At 45.6% G+C, this 22,458-nt stretch overlaps 1 protein-coding gene across 1 annotated transcript; it reads right to left on the reverse strand.

The window, feature by feature from the left end:
* Positions 1–216: 216 nt before the first annotated feature.
* Positions 217–22,116, reverse strand: LOC148819060 (tRNA (32-2'-O)-methyltransferase regulator THADA). Its single transcript, XM_088935550.1, has 31 exons — positions 21,938–22,116; positions 21,230–21,410; positions 20,801–20,887; positions 20,604–20,631; positions 20,148–20,296; positions 19,859–19,981; positions 19,427–19,547; positions 18,904–19,046; positions 18,353–18,437; positions 17,940–18,076; positions 17,344–17,541; positions 16,359–17,085; positions 14,828–14,980; positions 14,368–14,477; positions 13,743–13,903; positions 13,145–13,320; positions 12,680–12,865; positions 12,032–12,168; positions 11,627–11,770; positions 11,374–11,478; positions 10,691–10,891; positions 10,203–10,353; positions 9,333–9,579; positions 8,425–8,661; positions 7,971–8,175; positions 7,292–7,498; positions 5,909–6,147; positions 5,438–5,608; positions 4,252–4,530; positions 2,763–2,968; positions 217–1,751 (listed from the first exon to the last, which is right to left on the reverse strand). Exons 1-31 carry the CDS (start codon positions 22,069–22,071, stop codon positions 1,498–1,500), a joined length of 5,682 nt encoding a protein of 1,893 aa, XP_088791676.1. The 5' UTR covers positions 22,072–22,116; the 3' UTR covers positions 217–1,497.
* Between the last annotated feature and the right edge of the window lie 342 nt (positions 22,117–22,458).

A 22,458-nucleotide genomic window follows, 5' to 3' on the forward strand; every position in this document is an offset into this window, starting at 1 on the left:
GCTGTCAAATCAATTCAGAGTGTTACAGATACATTAACAGAATGGACATTTGGAAAAGAGACGAGCCCTCTAATGGAATACATGAAACCCACTGCGATAGCACTGAAGAGTTACCCTGCATCAGGGCTCTGAAGGCATTACATCACCGTTCCAGTTCTGCGCCACAAAACAGAAACCTCTGGAGAAAATATTAATGCACACGAATGCCCAGGAAAGTAGATGGGGAAAAGCTTTTTAATTATTCAAGAGTAAAATGAGATCCAAGGGGGGGAACGCTTCCCCTACTGGTCGTTAGGGTGTTACTGCAGGGAAATATAGCTCCTTTGATGAGACAGATTTAGATCCCAAAAGCGGTTCTAACCGGTCAGGGGCAGAGCTGCTCTGTTTTAATAAAGAGCAGCAGGCTGGCAGCATCAGCTGCTACAGCCTGAAAAAATCCTTTTCTGCGCCGACATCTGACAATAGGAGATGAAAGAGGCTGCTTTTAGCTTTCGTGAATCCTCTGTGTCCAATTTAATATACACTGTCCAACAACCAAATTCATCAGTCCACCCACTCTGCCCCTGAAAGTAGAATATCCATATATTCACTATTGTAAACAGAGACATTTTCCACATTAAAGGGAAAATGGTATCAAAGTTGTATTTCCAGTCATTTTATACAGTACATCCCACATTTCATTTTGTGAAAAAGCCCTCCATGATTTTTCAGAAAGCCTTACAGAGGGCAGAAGGCAAGAGTAGATGCAAAAAGGCAAAAAACCATCAAGCAACGTTCCATGCACGGCATGAACTGAAGTCTCTTTCCACATTTTCTTGAGCTGATGTGCTCTTTTTTGATGTGCTAAATTCTTCGAGTGCCTTGGTGGCTATATTCACACAACACTTAATGTTAAAACAAGAAATAACTCAAAAATATACATTCACAGGATGTTGCTGAAACATAAACGTTGTAGTATATTAAATAATGGATTAGCTGTGGAATTACATAATTCACATCTTGGCAAGCTGGCCGATGTACTGGTCTGTGTGATTTGCTGGAATTGAGAAGGAGACATTATTTCTCATTGCATTTCTTAACTCGGGTTTCATGTAATACCTGACTGACAGAGTGTTCACTTATTAAAGGCCTAGCTTTCTGTACTAATGCAGTACAGTGGTTTAAAATCTAACCTCAGGTTTTCTAAACAACTGCATAAAATTAAAAATTAAAAACCTAATAATGGCCACAGTTACTAATATACATGCACCTTATGCATATTCACTACACATTCCTAGTGAAACGTGTTACACGTGATGAGAGGTGTAAAATACAATACACTGCATGTGCCAGAAGATTATGTGGGGAATGGATTTTCCCTTGAAATGCCAGAACTTTATAAAATCTACAACATGATTTCTACAATTCATGTAAACATAAAAGCTGACATCACTGGATCAGCTGATACGAGACCCCATGGTCTTTGATATGCCACAGAGTTTTACTGCTGGGGGGATGTCAATGGGTTCCCACCCAATCAATACCCACTGACACAAGGACACCATGTTGAGAGAGAAGCCTCCGTGTTTCCTGCAGGTCAGCCCACAGTGCCTGGGGTGGACAGTGGAGCTCGGGGGCCAGAGGCTGGTGATCTTCTGAGGCCTCCAGCAGATGCAGCAGAAAACCCGCCCTTGCAAACAGGCCGGCTAGGTGGCCATGGAAACAGGGCCCACACTGCCAACCCAGATGACCAAGCGCCACTGCCTCATCTCCTGAAACACAATAACCTGAATGTTATTATTAGTAATAATAATAATCATAATAATACTTACACCTACATAGTGCTTTCCTGGACACTCTACTCAAAGCGCTTTACAGGTTATGGGAACTCCCATTACCTCCAATGTGTAGCCTGGATTTTGCGACGGCAGCCAAAGTGCACCAGTGCGCTCACCACACACCAGCTATCGGTGGGGAGTGTTCCCTTCACTATACTGGGACATTGGGACCCACACAGACCGCAGGGTGAGCACCCTCTATTGGTTCCACTCACACTTCTTCCAGCAGCAACCTGAGCTTTCCCAGGAGGTCTCCCATCCAGGTACTGACAGGCTCACACCTTTGGAGCTTCAGTAGGGTTGCCAGTTGTGAGTTGCAGTGTGATATAGCTGCTGGCTATTATTAGCTATATTGGCTAATAATAGCTAATGGCTGTTATTGAACACTGGCTCTTATAACAAGAGCAAATCAGGCCTTCCACCAGTTTTTCATAAATCCGGTTTAGTACTGGTATCAAAAGGTCCAAAGTGGTCATGATAATATACAGGCATTCCCTGTTACACACCAGAGTTAGGAACCAGAAAGTAGCAACAAGCAGCAAAATCACACATAAAGGGGAATTCTTCCCCAGAAGAGCAGTGTATTGATGGAGGGTTCATATTAAACGATTCATAATCTAAGTCAAACGTAACCGCAGTGTCTTCAGGAAGAATGTTTTTGTTTGATTTTGCTCATCATAATATTACTTTTTCATTTCCACAACAGAATAATCAATGAACCACCTGTGTTGCTGGCTTTTGGTGCCTTGAAAAACAAAGTGAAGGCAGGGCATTTTTACATCAGGTTCCACAATTCATCAAAGACATCAGCGCAGGGCAACTTAGAATGGGGACTGCCTATAAATAAAATAACACGTTTGGAGAATTCTGTGTACTGTGTTCTGTATCGGAACATTTCACTTTTTTTATGAGGAAACCAAGCTTGTATAACACTAGCTTCAGTACCTCTTCCAAACAGCTGCTTGCAGAAGTGGATGTTGTTCAAGATGCCTGCTGTGTTTTCTGTTGCCCAGACGGTCAGGTGGTTTTTGAGATGGGAGGGTTTGTCTGTCTTGTCAGCAAGCTGGATGAGGTAGGGGAGGAGGAGTTCTGACATCACGGAGGGCTCCTCAAACACGTTGGCATCGTCTTGTTCATACAAACTGGTGCACCTGCAACACGTAACGGATTAACTCTGCTGAGCTTCAGAGAGCAGGCAACAGTGCAGCATACATAACACTGATTTCAGGTAAACCTGAAATGTCACTGTCATGTCAAAAGAATTACTGTCCAATGAAGCGAAAAGATATCCTAATGGCATGGGTGTTATCCAGATGTTTAAAGACCACATCTGGGCTTCACTCACCCCATTAAACAATGAGCTCTCCCCTTATCTTATCATCCAACACCATAGCCAAGGATCCAGGTGGCTGAACAATTCTACTAATTTTTAACAGGGATCAGATAGTTCTCAGTTAAATCGTTAGGTCAGCTCTCTCAGAGCAACCACAGGAAAGACGGAGAGTAGCAGAGGAGAAAATGACAAACGAGGAAGAAAAGCAGGTGAGAGAGCAAATCCTTCAACAGACCAACAGAATCTGTCCAGGCACTCTGAACACTAAAAAAGACTGAACTCTAGACCCTGAGTACAGGGCTGTTGTTTTATGTGTTGGAAATACTGATTTCCTATCCACCAGGCTAAAAGAAATGTCTCATTGTTATTCTGCATAGGGAAGCAGGTTTCCATCTGTTTACCATCCGTTTTGGAGAGAAATTTAGTCCCAAGTGGGACCTTTTATTGGATAAGACCAGTTCCTTCCCTCTTTTCTTGTGCCTCAGTTACAGAGAGAGGTTTGTGTTTTGTGTCTGACAAGCAAGACCCTGGTACTTGCAGAACTGAAAAACTTTAGAGCACTAAAGGTTGTTTGATGTGTATTTGTAGTATACTGTAAGAAATATTAATTTTTGAATTTGCTGGCTGCTTATTACTCTGTTACCACCCTGTCTTAGCCACAATGTGCCAGATGACACTCTATTCGCTAACGATAACAGGGTATGACTGTTCATTTTTACAGTTTTTTATTTGATTTGACTGATACCTCTTATTTTATAATTTAGCTCCCTAGTTTGTAACCATCATGCATTCACTCAAAACAACAGCTTGTTTTCATTTGAAGTGTACACTCCTTTCCAATGCCAATATTTCTCAGATGTGTCCACACAAAAGCACAAGTATTGCTTTATGAGGAAATGCTACAATGATCCATTAGCTCCCACATACTTATCTTCCTCAAACTGAGCCTGGTTGTGTTTATGCCAAGTGGTTTCTAGAAGAAAGCAGAAGAGCCTTTCCAGGAAAACATTGGAAATCAGTTTAATTTAGATGCTACCCCGTGACGCCCAGTACCCGCCAGAAACCCCTGCAGATCAGCAGCTCTAGCAGAGGAGCACTCACTCTGCGTCTGCGTCCTGGACACCCCTCAGTGCTTCCTTCAGGTTGCCGTCGGGGAGGTGTGACAGCAGAGCCCCTAGAGTGCCTGGGCTATCCCAGAATTCCTCCAGGAGGAGCTCCAGCAGGCCCAGCAGCCCCTGGTTAACTTGCATCTGAAAGCAAGGGCCCTGTCCCTCTCTCCCTCCCTTCCAGAAGCTGTGCAACACGGAGGCAAACTTTGCGGCCTCTGTCCTTATTTGCTGGTTCTCATCCTGCAGGAGGTGAATGGCAGTATTTATCAACCTACAAAAAAAAAAAAAGCGCACTCATCTCAGTTAGCATTCAAACCTATTGGTGGGTGTGAAGTAACTTGCAGTTATACACAGCAGTTACTGAACTTGCTTCTTCACACTGTCCAGTTATTTCTTATTATTGCTGGTTACCCCCCAGTGATCTGTACATAGAAAATAATCTCCAATATCTGAACAAATAGCTGCTTATGTAAGCCCAGTAACCATGGCAATGCTAATAGGATGTAGAATTATGTGTAGGTGGAGCACGCCTACTTTTAGCACCAACAATACAGAACAACACTGTTGGAAATACATAAGAAAAAGGGTCTTTTATCAAATGGACTTCATGAAACAGTCTTAATTGAGGCTACTTATTCTTTAAGGATATGTGCCTGATAATCTACCCAACTAATGGCTATTCAAATCAATACATCCTTATATTTACAGGTGTTACTTGCACATATATATATATCTTACTAGTACATCAAATCACCAGATTAGGCAATGGATTACAACTACAACAATATCAACTCGCTGAATTAAATTAATTCCCCAGCTGAAATGCACATGTACAGCTCAACATAGGTTGTAACGGCTTACTAATGTACCAACGGAAACCATATAATCAGGACATACTCTTCAGCTTTCGCACTTCAAGCAGAAACTGACAGCCTGTGATCACACTTATGAGATGGCTGCCGCCTAAATACCTATAGTTTTTAAACCACCTCCTCTTGTTGCAGCCTGTAAATGAAGATATGAAATAAAATCCGGATATTAGTGCAGGTGCACAGGTGTGTGTGTCGGAGGCAGGAGAGCTCAGTAAGTGCCAGGGGAAGGAGTGGCTGTGTTTCAACGGAAGAGGACTGGAGAGTGCAGCCCGCAGCACAGCTGTGAAACCCTAGGAGCCACAGTACCTCACGCTGAGAGCGGGGTTTGGGGCGACACCTCTCAGGGTCCTGCTCACTAGGGGCATCCCAGCCAGCTGCAGGGCACGGGCGCAGGCCAGCCTCAGCGTCTCGGGCGTTTCGGGGGTCCGGTGTGTTTCCAGCAGCCGACACCAGCGTTCTGTCAGGGAGTCCTCACAGCTGGAAGGGAGACAGAGCTCGCCATGTTTGAGACTGAAAGCAGAGCCAGCTCTCCAAACGTGGAACAAAGCAAACCATTAACACTCTCAAACTTTGCGTTAGTTACTAAGCATATCAAAGGCGTCGTGATCAAAACGTGGCAAATTCAAAGCAAAAGTCATCACACAGACAGAGCTCTTGTGCAGTGCAGATCACAGGCCTAGGAGGTTTTTTGAGATGTTAATGAAGAGCACTCCCCAGCCTCTCCAGAACTCCTGCAACAGGGCAGTGAGCGATCTGCTGCCTGGGGAGGAGACCCACCTCTGAGAGAGCAGCAGGCTGGCGGCGCAGAGCGCCTGTGAGCGAAGCTCAGGGCCGCCGTCCTGGCTCTCCAGAAGGGCCAGCAGCAGCGCGGCGCTGGCCAGAGAGGCCGTCTGCCGCCGAGGGAGAGCCTCAGGAGACGGGCTCTCAGCGCAGGAGGACATCACTGCGACGAAGGCCTCCAGGAAGGTCTTCTTGTACTCCGCACTCCCCTTCATCAGCGTGGCCTGGAGGGTCTCCTGCACACAGAGCGACGACAGGCAGGTGATCCACAGGGACTGCACCTGACAGCGTCTGGACACACCCAGCCCCTTTTAATCCTTGTGTAATTCATGTGCACAAGATCTGATGAATCAAATATTCATGACCAGCATAGCCAACAGCTAGTTCACAAAGCACACATTGTATGACCCATTGATATGAGTGGAGCCATAACGATCAAGATAATAATAATAATTGCTGACACTTATATAGCGCTTTTCTGGACACTCCGCTCAAATCACTTTACAGGTAATGGGGACTCTCCCCCACCACCACCAATGTGCAGCCTCACCTGGATGATGCGGCGGCAGCCATAGTGCACCAGAACGCTCACCACACACCAGCTATCAGTGGGGAGGAGAACAGAGTGATGAAGCCAATTTATAGATGGGGATTATTAGGAGGCCATGATTGGTAAAGGCCAAAAGGAAATTTGGCCAGGACGCAGGGGTTACACCCCTACTCTTTTCGAGAAACGCCCTGGGATTTTTAATGACCAGTTTAGAGGAAATGCTTTGGACAATTCTCTTGTAATAGTACAGTGGAACATCATCAATTTCCCTTTGGGATCAAAAAAATCTTATCTATCTATCATGCAATAAAATAAGGAAAATGAGACCTTGTGTGCAGATTTTATTAGACCATTATACTGGCCTGATTCCACAGGGACTGGCTCATGCCTCAACAGTCATTTTACAAAAGGAAAAAACGTTTAATATTTTGCTTGATTGTTAAAAGAATTTATATGCTTCAGAGTATTTTAACAGCTACTGCCTGCTTAAGTGTAGACAAATGATTTTTGGGGAAAACAAAAGCACATAAATACATTGACGTTTTGTTCTTAGTCAAATGCTTGGCTCTCGGAAGTGGACATAATTTTTGAAAACTTATCTTGGTTTCCTCAAATTTCCTTACATTGTGTTTAAACTCGTTGTTTTCCCATGCAGAGTGAACCCATTAGCAGACGCTCTATAAACATAACAACCTGTCACCTCAAATGACATTACATATATTTTCATTACACTGCTGCCTCAATCAATTCAGAAGGAAAGAAAGGGTCACCCTGAAACTTCAAAGGTATATTCATTCCGTCTCCCACGTTCAGAGTGATAATTATCTCACCCTCAGTGCTTCTGCCAACACAGGCTGGATATCAGTGTCCTTCCAGCTTTGCCCATCTCTGGCCCAGCTGACCAAAGATAAGCCCACGTCAGGGTCTTCCACCGAAAGCAGCTTCCAGGCCTGCGCTGCCCTCTGGTGGTCTCTGGCTCTCACTGCCTCGTCGCAGAGGACGTTCACGGCGTTCTGGCAAAATACTGCAGAGCCCACCTGTGCAGACCACAGACACAGCTGAGAAATGCTTCCGGCTGCAGTCTGCGAAAACCACACAGCTATGACTAGGCCAGGTCGTTGTATTTGTAAAGAGACACAGAGCAACAAAACAAGAGAGGGGGTATATACACCTGTACTGGTAGCAGTAAGATAAGATCACTTTATTAGCCATGTACAATTTCTTGCAGTAGGAATTTGTCTTTTCGCATACCCCAGCCTGCTCTCCATGAGACACACAGGCACACAGACAGGGAAAGAGAAGTTTGGGGTCAGAGCGCAGGGTCAGCCATTTATATGGCGCCCTTGGAGCAGCTGGGGTTAAGGCAGGGTCCCAAAGGAGTAGGATTCCTCTGCCAGCTGCGGGATTTGAACCGGCAACCTTCCAGCCACGGGCGCAGATCCTTAGCCACAGTTCCACCGCTCCGGCAAGCCAAAACAGTCACTCTCACCAGGTCTACCTGATGCCTACCTGTAGCCTGTTCCTGGGGCTCTGGAGCTCTGTCACTAGGCTGGACTGAAGCCGCTCCACAAAGCTCTGCGTGAAGGATCCTGCCAGCTGCGCTGTGACACTCAGGTAGGCAGAGCGGATCAGGGGGCACTCCTGGGCTGACGTCACCAACCACAGCCCGGATTCCAGCTGCTGTGCCAGGCCACGCATGGCATCCGTCTGCGCTCTGCAAGGAGCAAGTCCCTGAGCCTGGCTTTTTCATGCCATTAGGAAGGAGGGACACCCTAATGCTGGCTCAAGCTGAACAAAATACATTCATTTCAGATACCATGCCTTTAACAATGTCAGTAATGACAAAATTAATTACCCAAAGCCTAATGTTATCTTGTCCCAATGTTAGCTTTGGACACTAACATTTCTGTAGGTGACCGCCAGCAGGGAGCAGGTGTGCCCATCCTTTTGGGAGGTCTCTTACCCGTCAGCTCTGAGAGCCCTGGCCAGCAGCGCCCCGATCTGCAGCAGCTGTCCGTGCAGGCCGTTGTGACAGCGGGGGGCGTGGGGCTGCGGTAACTGTCCAGCCAGCTGCAGCAAAGTGCTCATGTACTCAGAAGGGGGCGTCATGGCCGCCAATGCTTTGGAAGCCGTAACTCTCACGGCGTAGATGGGACTGCTGGCTAGCTGGAGCAGAGGAGGCAGGAACGGGGCGAGAGAGCTAGGGGAAACGCAGGGCACAGTGAAGACAGTTTAAGAGCCGAACTTACTCGCCACCTTTACCAAAAGTTAACAAATTTGACCAAAATATCACAAATTCACCTGCAAGTACATATCCTGGCCAAATTTCCCATTGGCCCTTACCAATCATGGCCTCCTAATAATCCCCCTCTATGAATTGGCTTCATCACTCTGCTCTCCTCCCCACTGAGAGCTGGTGTGTGGGGAGCGTTCTGGCGCACTATGGCTGCCGTCGCATCATCCAGGTGGATGTTGCACATTGGTGGTGGTAGTGGGATTCCCCATTACCTGTAAAGGGCTTTGAGTGGAGTGTCCAGAAAAGCGCTATATAAGTGTCAGCAATTACTATTATTATTATTATTATTATTATATCCGTACCTTTGTGAGGTATAAAATCAAAATATACAAAGCAATAACTTTGAATGACCACAGTGCATATCATAAATACTGAATTTTCACACAGTAAATCACTATTATGTCCATACAGAGCATTAAAAGTGTTGGATTCTAGCAAGCTGACCTAACTTCCAGAAAGATTTAAGGCACATGATCACGAAGTTCTATAATGACCTGTGTAAGTAAGCCACACTGAAAGATTCCCGACTTCACGAGCACAGCGCAGTGAGTATGTGTGGGTCCCAGACCCGGTACCGTGTCTCGTTGTGGGCTCCGGGCTGCAGCTTCGCCAGCAGGGTGAGGACGGAGTGCAGCGAGGGGTGGAGGTGCAGTCTCGCCTCCCCTCTCGCCCCCTGGGGCCCGGCGGCCCTCACGAGCTCTCCCAGGAGGAAGGGCTGGAGCGCGGGGTAGCGTGTGAAAAAGGCTGGGGGGGACATCCCGTGCTGGGGGCACCCGTCCTCCCCCCTCGATCTCTGTCCCAGCATCCGGGAACACAGAGCGCCTGGAACCAAGTGGCATGAGAAAAAAAACATCAAGCCTGCGGCTCCTGAACCCAACCTCATCTTCACTCCTTTAATCTGCTGAATGGGGACACCCAGAGGAGAAAAGGTCTCACGGACTCTATGATTCTGCATTTCAAAATAATCCATAGGTTTCCCATAATAATTGACTACACTACAATACAAGACAAAAGCATTAAGAAACTCATTTTCAGGAGTGCAATGAAACACTGAATTTTGTTGTGCACATACAGATGCAAATGCAAAACAATTAGATTAAGGCTTACTGCAAGTGTCAACGAGGTTTTCAATGCATGTTACTCCTGTTTACTTTTTAGACTGTCAAATTTATACTTTATAATCGATCAATTAAGTGGTTTAAAAGATAAAAAATACTGCATTGGAAGAGATCAGAAGGATGCTTTTTGAAGCTGAGGAGGGTGTGGTATTCTAAGTGTGAGGGAGCGCTGTGTCTTCCTGTGCTGTTAACGTATGGATGTGGAATATGGCCTCACAGCCCTGTCATGAAGAATGCAGCTGTGCTATGCCGGTCTAAAAATAAAAAAAAAAGCTCTTCTGCAGGGTGACAAGCACACAGAAGGTTCCGGACAAGAAAGGTTCTTACTGAAAAGCTGGATGGCAGCATTCCTCATTGCCCAGCAGGGGGAGCTCAGAGTATTCAGCGACAGGATGGTCATGGCTGGAGCAAACTGAAGCACAGCAACTCCCAGCCCCGAGCTTCGCACCAGAGCCTGCAGGGCATGGACAGCACACACCTGGGAAAAGAATGTTTTCATAATTCCTTACACATGTATAGCGCTTTTCTGGACACTCCACTCAAAGCACTTTACAGGTAATAGGGAATCCCACTATCACCACCAATATGCAGCACCACCTGGTGATGTAACAGCAGCCATAGTGCACCAGTACACTCCTCACACACCAGCTATCAGTGGGGAGGAAAGCCAGGAAAACAAGGATATATACAACAGGATTTCAAGGGGTGCACAGGCTTTACACAGAACACTGACAAAACTTTAACCATGTCTCCTGGCAACAGTAGAGTTCCCACAGTGCAATGGGAGTGTTATGCCAGCAAGCCAGTTTCTGTACCTGCGGCAAGTCCAGGGTCTGGTCCCAGTCCTGCGGCAGAGGGGCGCTCGCTGTCTCCAGCAGACTCGTCATGCTGAGTGCCAGGAGAGGCCGGGCTTTGCTGGCGTTCTCTGCTGCCACGATACTGACGATAAGCATGGGCAGGCCTGCTGCCCTCCGGGTGACTGAACTACTGCGGGGGGACTGCAGCACTGACAGCCCCTGGGGACGAAGAGGAGAACATCATGATTTCCCAAACATGCCAAAACAAAGTTGGAAAATGGAATTTCTAATTCCAGTTTGGGAGCATTCCCAACCTGGTCATGGACACCTGTCAAATCAACACCTCGCCTATCAAGTTTGGGTTTGTCTAAGGTTTCTTGATCACTTCTGTCTGCCCCCCTGCTGCTTCCTGAGCAGGCCTGCGCAGATGCTTCATGGCAGTATCCAGGACACACACAGACACACAGCAATGGGGAGGACTGGGGAACACACAGCCAACTGGGGAGGACAAGTACAGATCCGAGATCCAGAAATACTGTTCGATCCAGGACAAAGAAAGTGCTGCCTCAAGTTCTTTTTTAGCAAAGCCCAGAATTATCCCCTAATCCGTTTTTATTTAGACATAAGTCTGAATTACTCAGTCCATGCTGGAGAGCTGAGCCGCAACTGAAAATCTTAAAATCTTTGCACTTAAAAGCTACCTGCTCCAGCATCTGTGCAGGGATTTCCTGACAAACTGGATCTGGATGATTTAAAAGAACGGCACAAAATCTGGTAAAACCAACACAGCATCCCTCCACCGCTCCCTGGACAAAAGAAGTAGAAAAACAGGAATTAGTTTCTCTCCAGTCAAATGGAGAGCTCATGACGGCACAACATTAATGCCTACCTCGGGGTAACTAATTGCCAGGCAACTTAATAAAGAAGAACATCCATCTTGGGTTTGATTCCTACCCAGTGTCGACATTTGAGAAGAATATCCTTGAACACTTTGGCTATCCTCTTCAGATCCTCCATGGTGAAAAAGGACCCTGAAGCAGCAGTGGGTGCTGTTGAGAAGCCTTTCTCCACAAACCGGCCAAGAAAAATGCCAATTTCCTTTAAAAAGCAAATGGAGGATTTTAATTCTCCACATAACTTAAGTTCCCAAGACTAGGAGTTGGCAGCCGTTATTAATGTGCATTATCAGAAAAGAGTTTCAGATAGAGATAAGCCTTTTTAAGGAACAGACAGGCAAAAACCTGGAGAGCCAGGGTAAAGCAATGTGTTCATAAAGACAGTCAAGCGCACGGTGGTGGAGTGTCTTGTGTCTGGTCCTCATGGTGCTTCGGAGAGGAACGCTTGGCAGTCATCCCTCACCTTCAGGGAGACCCAGCAGCACGTGAGAACGAGGCTGTGCTCCTCTGACAGCAGGACGCAGCCCTCCTCCTCCTCCCCGCCCCGGGCGATGACCAAGCGGATGGCTTTCCCCATGTCGCAGAACGAGGGGGGGGCATCTGGAAGACAGGGGGGCAGTGAGAGCCGTTGCATGTTTCCGGCTTTTTCCTCACAAATGATTCGGTGGTCGCCCCAAACATTCGATGACAGGACAGCGCGTAACAATATAGAGTTTAAACCATTTTAAAAATAAAGGAAATGCCTGGACTCCGCCCAAAAAGTGTTTTTAGGGAGATAAATATTTGGTGATGTTTAATAGTAGCAATAAACCCCCTAATTAGAGGAACACTTAATATCTTTTTTCTGTCACTTTCTCAGCTGTTTCACTCAATATCTGGTGTAGCTATGTCTGCTCTTCATCGCTGACTGGCGCCTGCCTCCATTCCCATGCCTCCTCCAGGAGCCCAGCTGCAGTGTGCTCCACTCCAGGCGCAGCCTTTCGAGGTGCAAAAGTGCTTCACCACCCTTGAAGTGTTTGTCTGTGCCTCGCTGCAGCCTGATCATACAGCACAGGTCCCCTGACACAGGGCTTGAAGCTTCTCCCTTCGCTCTCGGCTCCAGGGGCATTACCTTGCTCCTCGGCAGTTCCAGCTGGGTCTCCGTACAGCACCCCCAACAGGAACAGGCTTATCTTCTCCACCGTCTCCAGCAGCCTCGGGATCAGGTCTGGTCCCCCGGGGCTTACTTCAGCTTTCCGCACTGATGCGAAAGCATCAGGGGGCTCCAGCAGGCACCTCTGCAGCGCGATGAGAACCCCTTGGAAAGACAAGCAGGAGCTGCAGCACGATGGTGGTACTGACAGACACAAATCAGACACGAATGCAGCCGTCCTCAGCAGTCTTCATTCAAGTGGCTTGGCTACCCTCTCTTGAAACTCAAAACCTTACACAAAAGGCTTGTATTCTAACTCCAAAACAAGCTTGGGAGTTTTACAGAGGCAGCTGGTATTCAGCTTGGAAAAGTTAGCTTCCCATCGGCGAAACCAGGCCTTATTATCGGACCTTAATTTGCCTAAATTATGCAACTGGAACTTACCATGAATCGGATTTGTTCTGGCAGCATGCAGCATGTCTCTTTTGGCTGTAAGGTGCTGCTGTTCCAGCTCCTGCAGCAGGTACAAGACCATAGACAGCACCTTTACCTCCAGCGTGGGAGCCCTCTCATTCTTCCCCTTGCAGCCGGTCTTCAAGACCGATGAGAGCTCATCTGACCTTCAGAAGAAATCAAATACTATGGCTGCAGCGGGAATGGCAAAACCGATAAAGCCAGCATGTGAAGAGGAAGACGTTTCAAACATCAAAATAACCTTACAAAATCACTTGTGTTTTTCACTTACTGCCCTTGCTATTCCATCCGGCTGGAGGTTTGCTCAGATGGTGTCAGCCTCTGTTGCAGATTTCAAAAATCAAACAGTCCTTTAGAGATTTGGAATTCTAAATCTAAAGGCCTCAGACTCCTCAAGTTTTAAATTAAATGAAACTTTTACCTTTAAAGCAAAAAAGGTTTGGTTTTTACCGTCCCTTGCCCCTCCTGAAGTGCTTCATGCCCACAGTTCTAACCCCACTTTCTGTGTAAAGAGCCGATTAACGTGCATCGCGCCACTGCTCATCGTTGTCAACTCCTCTCCACTTACTTCAGGAGGACTATCTTCATCGCGAGAGCCCCCGCTTGGGCGTCCTGGACACGGGGGCTGCGCATGAGCTTCTGGGCACGCTCGAACAGGGGAGGGCTGAGGTCCCGCGGGAGAAGAGGGGGGAAGAACCTCAGGAGCAGCTCGGCGGTCAGCTCGCGGATCTAGAGAGAAAAACAGGACCCTGCGACATCTGGTCTGCCTATATCCTCCCTTCGTTTCTGACTGACTGGCCCCTCTCCAGCTCAGCCAAGCCGGAAAATGATTTTAGAGGCGTGTTATGTGGAAGTGCATTTAAAATGGAGACCAGGAGGCACTTCTTTACCCAGAGGGCTGTAGGAGAGTCTGGAATAAGCTGCCCAGCCATGCTCTTGAAGCCAATTCCTTGGCTTCTTCCAAGAAAAAGCTGGATGAGATCCTTGGATCAATTAACTACTAACTACAAAACAAGCAAGCTGGGCCAAACAGTCTCCCATCGTCTGCGATTATTCTTATTTTCTTATTCCGTACTGTACTCTTATCGTATACTGACACATACAGTATGTGGGTTTCAGGAACACCAAGCAAAAAAAAAAAGACTCCCGTGAGCTGTGAGCTCCACTCTTTCAGGCTGCCCTGAGCACTCTACCTCATTGGTGCCGTCCTCCAGGCAGCGAAGAAGAACCAGCAGGTTTGTCCTGCAGAAGAAGTCCCACTGCCCTCTCTGCCTCGTCCAGCGCAGCAGTGATGACATGTCGACTGCCAGAGCAAGGGCAGCACACGCAAGGAAGAATTAAAATACCATAATATGACGATACGCAAAAAAAAAACGTTCAGAACGCGACACGGGCAACAGCTAAAACTCTGGGACACGTGAACAGGATACCTGAACGTCTGCACGCTACACAACAAGTACAGACCCTGGCCTGCAGGTGAATGGTTACTTTAGCTTTTTTGGTTTTAATGTAATTAAAAATGCTCAGAAACGTCTAAATTGCCAGATTTGGTCGAGCTAAACAATTGAAATTAAGAACTTGGGAAGAATGGGAAGAATGAAATGCAGAAGGGCCTGAAGGCACTACCCACAGTCCCTCAACACTGCCACTGACCTGGAGGCTGACCTTTCTTCTTGTCTGGGCTCCAGCTGTCAGTGCAGGTTTCCAGCACAGCAGACAGCAGAAGCAGAACTGTCTTTTTCCTCTGGTAATTAAACCCAGGAGCCAGATAGCAGAAGCACAACTGTGTCAGCCAGTCCACAAAATCTAGAAGAAAGATGCCCCGGCTGTCAGCACTTCTACAATTACTCTTTGCATATTCTTAGTGATTAGAAAACACGTCATCAGATAGCAATTACACCACCGACAGAAACATGTTCTAGCGAGGTATTTTAAGTGTGCAAAATATTAATTGTGTTTCTATTTCATTTTTAACAAACAAAAGAGTCAGTTTCAATAGATCACCCTGAACTACCATTTAACATTTTTTGTCATCTTAGGATATTAAGTAAGCAAATGAACAAGAAAGGATGAAGCTGCTTATTTTAAATGCAAGTTTTTATCCCATCTAGTGCAAGAGGTCCAGATAATGGAAAAATAAAATGTAAGCTGATTAATGAGAAAAAAAAAAACTACTGGGCTTTTTTTACGTTTAAACTTAATTAAGAAGAATTTCATACTTCTTGTATGCATATGTGTATTGTAGCAAACAGATATCTGTTTTTTTTCTTACAGAATAAAAACTCCCATCGTGGAGCTAAAATTTTGCCCTGCCAGGGTCAGAAAGAGTTCACTTAATTGTGACCGTTCCTGTGTGCCGATGAAAGGAGAGAGCTGGATATTTCCCCCCAGGGAACAATGGCACTCCCTCTTCGAAAAACTTTGTCACAGTTGGCAAGACAAATTGAGCAGTGGCTGAACACTTGGCAAGCAAATCCACTTAACATTTGCTCGCGGATACTTCACCGCTAAAAAAGGCCCAGCAGGCAACCTGTTACAAACACATTCCAACCAGAATTCCTATGGAATCCCAACAGAGTAGTTTGAATTCCCAGCACAGGCGCAACAGGAGACAGGCAATAGACCCAAGAGTCTCCCATTCTGAGAGCAAGCCTCAGCACAAGCTGAAGGGAGAGAGATTATCTGTGCATCTTTTAGGGGATTTGCTCTGAAAGAACTGCCCCTCCTCCTTCAGAGAAAAGCCTATCTGCCAAGAAAGCGGAGTTAACTTCGGTATCGGACTGATAGACCTCTACTTAAGGAAAAAAAAACACCTTCATCTTAAGCAGCAGGACTCTCTAGCAATAAACTAAAGCCCCCTAACAACTAAGCAACTTGACAGCAATGAAAAGTGGTGGGATATAATTAATGTGGCACAAGGAATTTCACACCCAAAATGTGACACACACCAGAATTAGTGAATATGACCAGTTCTGAGAAGAACTGACCAAAACGTTATAAAAAAATAGTGACTTTTCAAACATAAAGACGTTAAAACACTGCATTTGCATAACGATACTGAATAGTCATAAAAACAACAAAAGTATAGTGCATTTCTATAAACTGTAACACTGCAGAGGTGAAGTCACTTTATTGTTTAAGATATGGACCCACAAGTCCAAGTCTGTCCCCGTGCTTTTCTCACCTACACCCCGAGCAAGGACCAAGTCCTGCTGCCCCTCGTCTCCACCGTCTCTGGCCTCCCGCTCCTCCTTTCCCTGTCGGCCTCTGAGGCAGGCCAGGCCGCTGTCCCGGATTCGGACCAGGAGCCTCTTCACCCCAGCCTGGAAGTGCTGCCGGAAAGGGGAGGAGTCGCTGTTCAGGTTCAGGGGGATGAAGTCCCTCATCTCCGACAGCTCCAGCTCCGTCGGGGGCTGGCTGGTTTTGGGGCCGCAGCAGAGGAGGCTGAGGGCGGCCAGGCGGACGCTGTCGTCCAGAGAGCCGAGGGCCAGGCGGAGAGTGGACAGCAGATCCCTGCTCAGGGGTGAAGAGCCCGTCACTGTCCTCTGGACGCTCAGCAGGCTGGCCCAGGCGCGGAGGTGCCCCGAGCGCGTCAGGCTAATCCGGCCCTGCAGGATCTCGAAGGCGGCTGGGAAAACACGCAGAGTCCAGGGCAGGAGGTAACTGGAGGCAGTGTTCTGCAGGAGGGTCAGGTCCGAGGTCAAAGCCTCCAGAAGTGTGGGGTACCAGCGCTCGGCCCAGTGCTCGGCCAAATCCTTTTCTGAGGGGGACGGGTGGTTATTCGCCACGCACAGCTCCTGCCTCTGATGTCGGATCAGCGACTTATAGACCTCGGAGGCGCAAGGAGACAAGTGATTGGTGGAGAGGCACTTTAAAAGCTGACGAGGGAGATCAGCGAAATATTCCAGTACCTGAAAAAAGACAGACGTACACTACAGTCCAGGATTGAAACAGGCGTGTAACAGACAGGACTAGATATTGACTGATGACACTTATTTAGACCATCTGCATTGCAATAACTATTAGAATGCTGCCCTCACTTTCAATAATCAGTCAAATTCTGTTAGGTTTATGCAATTGCACAGAAAGCACTTCAATGAGTGTACAAATTATCTTTGTTTTTGACGGCATAGTACTCCTTTTGAGAACTAAGAAATGACTGTACGTACCCTGTTCGTACCAACATAAGGGAGCAGAGCACAGAGAGGGAAGTATTTTGCTTTGGCCTCCCAAGGCAAGGAGGTGATTCGGTGTAGTAACGAGGTGTAAAGAGGCTTTCCTTCTTCAGTAAAGTGTTCACACTCCAGCTCATAAATCTCCAGCAGCTGACGGAATGAGCTATGCACAAATTCAGAGATGCCTTCTACCTGGAGAGACAGGAGGTTAAGAAAAAGGAGACCCCATGCATAGCCTGCATTGTACTGAGGACCAACACACAAAGTTAAACACTGTTGTAGACTTTCCTTAAGTACAAGTAATGCTGGTGAAAACAGAAGGAAAATATTAATTTTATATTATAAACATTAATCTACATATCAGAGTCCAGTGGATTGTCATTGAAGAATTAAATCATAAATGCTTCTTCAATTTTATCAACTCAACTCCTGGAAAATTTAATTGCAAAGGGTAAATGTATCATGAATAGAAAAAATGAGAAACCAAAAATGTTCTCCACTTCAAAAAATCGGCCTTGAACAGGTATTGTTCAACATTTCAACATCTCAGTTTCTTTGTTTTCTGGACTGAAACAGATGAAAAGACTCACTGGGCTTTCTGCATTGTTCCAGATGACCGTGCTTAGTTTTTGTTGCAGACATGAGTTCTCAGATAATAGAGGAGCTCCTCTCACCACCCACACATCCTGCAGGCTCTCCTTCAAACTCCTCAGCCACATGGCAAAAACTGCAGACACACCCACAGAAAAGCTCAAGTCAGGCTCCAGCATTTCATGCCAATGTTAAAGGCATCTTAGCCATTACTGGCATTCATTTACAAATTACAAAGATTATTACAACACTTTCAACTTAACAACCCCTTGTAAAATGCTTTGTGTTCCTTTTATAGTATTGCATTTTTTAACATGTCTTATTCCCAGAAACTTGACTAGTGCAGAAAACAGTCTAAATCTCTAGCACCTTCACAGAGCAGATTCAGAGTCTTTGCTGTAGCCTCCTCTACCTTGGAAGATGTAATAATGACAGTCCAGATTCTCCTCACACAAACCAGAGATGACAGGAAACACCCCATCCAACAACAGGCAGGTCTGAACACAGAAATCAAGATGCATTCAGAGATAAATAATTATACATAAAAACAGAACTAAGACAGTACTTCTTTGGCACTAGCATGAAACAATGCAGTAAGATCGGACAAAGGTACAGTGCAGCCAGTTTTGAACTATTCTTTGTTCATTATACCTTACTAAACATACAGGTTTTTGAACTGTTGCCTTACTTTCATTAGAGGCAAGAGCAGGCTGACAGGGTTACCGAGAAGTCTAAAACAGTGTGTAACTTTTATCTATGAGATGCTACAAAAATTAACAAATGTTTATATTAAAAACTTAATGATCAGTTGAAGATCTAATTTCCAAACTACGGTAATCTGGAATCAGCCAGATCAGAAAAATCTCACAGTAGCAAGCCCATCAGACTTGCCCATTTTACGGTAATGAAGGTTCACTGTAAACATGAAGGAGAATTAAACCCAGTGCACATTAACAGTTGTACCCCTTTGTTTTCCAATGGGCTCAACAAAATGTCCTTCCTGCAGCAAGTCAATAGGCCTCTTGTCACTGCCAGCCTGTCCACACCGTCTCGGCTCCGAGCCCGACAGCCCACAGTCAGACTGCCCACACGCAGCATCTGGGAATCTGGAACAACAAGAGGGGACAGCAGATTTACACACAGACACAACACACCTTCCACTCAAGGCCTAGTCACTGAACTGAAGAGTTAAACATTTAGCACCAGTTTAAGGCCTGTAGACAAACATAAAAGCAATAGAACAATCATAACTTAATTAAAGGATCAATCAAGGATTGATCTTTTTTAAAAAATCTCCTGCACTGATTCTGATGGACAGACACCGTCAGAACACTTCAATTCACCACCTCCCACCATTTACACACTTTCAAATCCAGGTCTTCACGGGCATATAGAGATGGGATAACGAGGTTCTGCGCTACTCGCTAATGACTCATCAGGACACCAAGGCCTGCACAGACACATTTTCTCCAGCTCCAGCACTCACCTGTGCTGGCGAGCTGCAAGAGGCTCAGCACTGCTGCTCCTCCATCCTGGCCCTGCGGCGCAGTGTTCATCGCCATGGCAATGGCAGTACCAGCCAGCAGCCGGGTGTCTCTGTTTGAGGACTGAGAAGGAGCACAATACGGTCCCACTTGAATATCAATCAATGGTAAAAACAGGGGAACAGGAGTCCAACAATACAAAGAAGCCACAAGTTAGTATGAATGGTGATGTTTACAACTACTGCTGCTTTGACATGTTAAGGGACAACATGATCATAAGGTCTTCTAAAATAAGGCCAGTTGCAAAAGAAGGGCAGTCAAACAGAAGTTCAGTTTGTAATTTGCTTTCGCGCGTTTTGAGACCTGCAGTATTAGCAATATTGTTATTTTCTAAAGAGTTGATGCCTTCAAAAAAAAGATGAAAAGAAAAATACCTCTCCCAAGACGATGTTTAACAGGTGTTTAAGAATTCTTTCTGCAACTGGATTCCACGGGTTCTCCTTCCAGATCAGTGGAGCCATCTCTTCTGGCAACAGCTGGAACATCTGTAAGCAGACCTGGGAGTGGTGCAATGGTTAATTTCCCACTAATGAAACGAGCGCAGGTCACGATACAGCCTATGCAATGCACACCAACTGGCAAACAATCTTCAGCCCAGTTTCCAGCCAAACGGCAAAATAAAGGAAAATAATGGGCACATTCTGTGCTCCATGCTGTCACAACCTTCACTGCGAGGTAGCAGTGCTCTCCGTTTCTTGACGCCTCCAGCTCCAGGATCGCTGGAAAGGTCTCGGCTAGTTTCGACAGGAGAGGAAGACAGGATTTCCTCCAGACTTCACGGCCCACGGAGCTGTCCTCCAGAAACATGCACACTGCCCGAAACACAAGCCGAAACATTAGCGGGTGTCCTCCGCTGTGGATCACTTTCAGAGGACAAATGAGGAATGGTGAACCTGACCTGCCCGTGACAAGATGTTCTACATGGACGTCAACAACATTGCAATGTTAGCAGGAATAGTAGGAACAATGCTAATGGTATAATAAATACAATTTTCCTGTTTAATACTGTGCTAGGTTTAAAACTGCAAATGCACTAAATGCTGTGAAAGTCACATGAAAAATGTCCCTTTTAATATATAAACAGAACACCTAAACAAAGCAAAAGTATCTGAGACTGACCTGTGTGGAAGTCATTGACAGATAAAATCTGAAATGAAGAAAAAGACAAAAGGAGAACTAGCGATCAAAAACCATCAACTTTTATACTTCTATTACACATTCTGACATCGATTCAAATTATATAGCCATAGCATTCAGCAAAGTAAAAAGATATTATGGACAAATTACACAATCAGTAAGTTTTACATTAGCCTGACCTGAGTGAAGTCCACTGTGCTGCTTAAATACGTCTGTATCGCCTCAAAAACAAGCAGCTGATTGGCCTCTGAGAGTTTCACCATCATCTGCAAAACAAAAACAGCCAACCATTTAACTTGTGCGTCTGAAAAACAGGATTAACAGAATAAAACTGCAAATCCATAAAACACGAAGAACTGAAAGAGAGAAGAATATAGTTTATTACTGAAGACCTCCAGTTTGTCTTCAGAGTCTCTCACCCTAGTCTTTTCTTTTAGTCATGTCTGGTTCTAAGGCACTAGTCTTGTAATTAGCTGGTTCTGCACTGACAGGAATAGGAGCAAACTATCGAAATAAAAACAGCTCAAACTTAACAAAGAGACAACATTTGGTAAACCGGTAAACCACCCATATAAGAAAAACAGTACAGAGTCATGGGTCCTGCATACCTGGTCCAGCTTGCGGAAGGCAGTGGAGTTGTCGAGTGATTCCAGCTGAAAGGCAAGAACCAGCTGCACCAGAAGACCGAGGTGCTCGTTCTCCAGAGACGACAAGTCCTGACGAGTAAGCCTCTTCAGCTTCAGCAGAGCCTCCTCCAGGTTCCTCTCTCTTGAGCGTTTTACAGAACTCCTGCGTAGTTACAGCAAGCACCACTCAAGAGATTCTCATATACACACATACTGTACAAATTTCCTTTTCCATAAACTGTTTCTCTTAAGGTGTTTCTTTGCTTCCAGAAACAAGTCAGTCAAACCTATGTCATCCAATCGGCTCTTCAGAGTGACGCTACTCGCCACTGAATGGCTGTCAGTGTGCAATCTCTCAGGATACGCAGCTCCTGCACTTTTGGGGCAGCATTGTGAAAAAAGCCTATATATTGGTCTCATGGCGTTCTACGATTCTGTGTATAAGCATTATTGCACATTTATACATAAAAGGACATCTGCTATTATAATATATTATATATATTATATTTTCTCATCAGAAGAGAAAGGGACAGCTTTAATCTCACGGGTTATAATAAACAGCTTTCCAGGCAATAGTTATGTCCACGTGAAAAAGAAAGTGTGTCCTGTTTTGTTTGGCATGCTCGAAAAACAGGACACACGTTTTGCTGAAAAATATATATTTTTTACGATAAAATCAAAACAACTTACCTCGCACATTCTATGAGTTTTTCAAGGAAGGTAATAAGTTTATTCCTGACATCTACAGGTATTCTCGCGTCTGTGTTCTTAAAGAATAAAAGGCATGCTTCAGATTGTTTCTGCGACGATGCATCCTGAAACATGTTTTGTAAACGCTGCTGAACTGTAAATATTAAAAAATGTGTGCACAAACCACGCACACGCGAAATTAAAATACACATGAGCAGGACTACAGTAGAATAATCAAGAGCAAACAATAAACCAAACGAGTAAGAATAGTCTTATGAAATTATTCTTGCGCCTCCTGTCTGCGTGGCTGTCTTATGGATACTTGACAAATCCCTAAATTTAACGAGGCTTTTTGAAAATCACCGTCCTCATCATTCCACACGTTCTGAGGTATAAAAATAACATGTATTATTATTGAGATATCTTGGCACTATATACATAAGCAAAAATATAAATATTTATTGTTACAAATATAACACTACATACATTGTGTTGTCTATATTTGTGTTTTAGTTTGATCT

Source organism: Atractosteus spatula, chromosome 17 (genome assembly GCF_055471065.1).
Source record: "Atractosteus spatula isolate fAtrSpa1 chromosome 17, fAtrSpa1.hap1, whole genome shotgun sequence".
Classification (NCBI taxonomy): Eukaryota; Metazoa; Chordata; class Actinopteri; order Semionotiformes; family Lepisosteidae; genus Atractosteus; species Atractosteus spatula.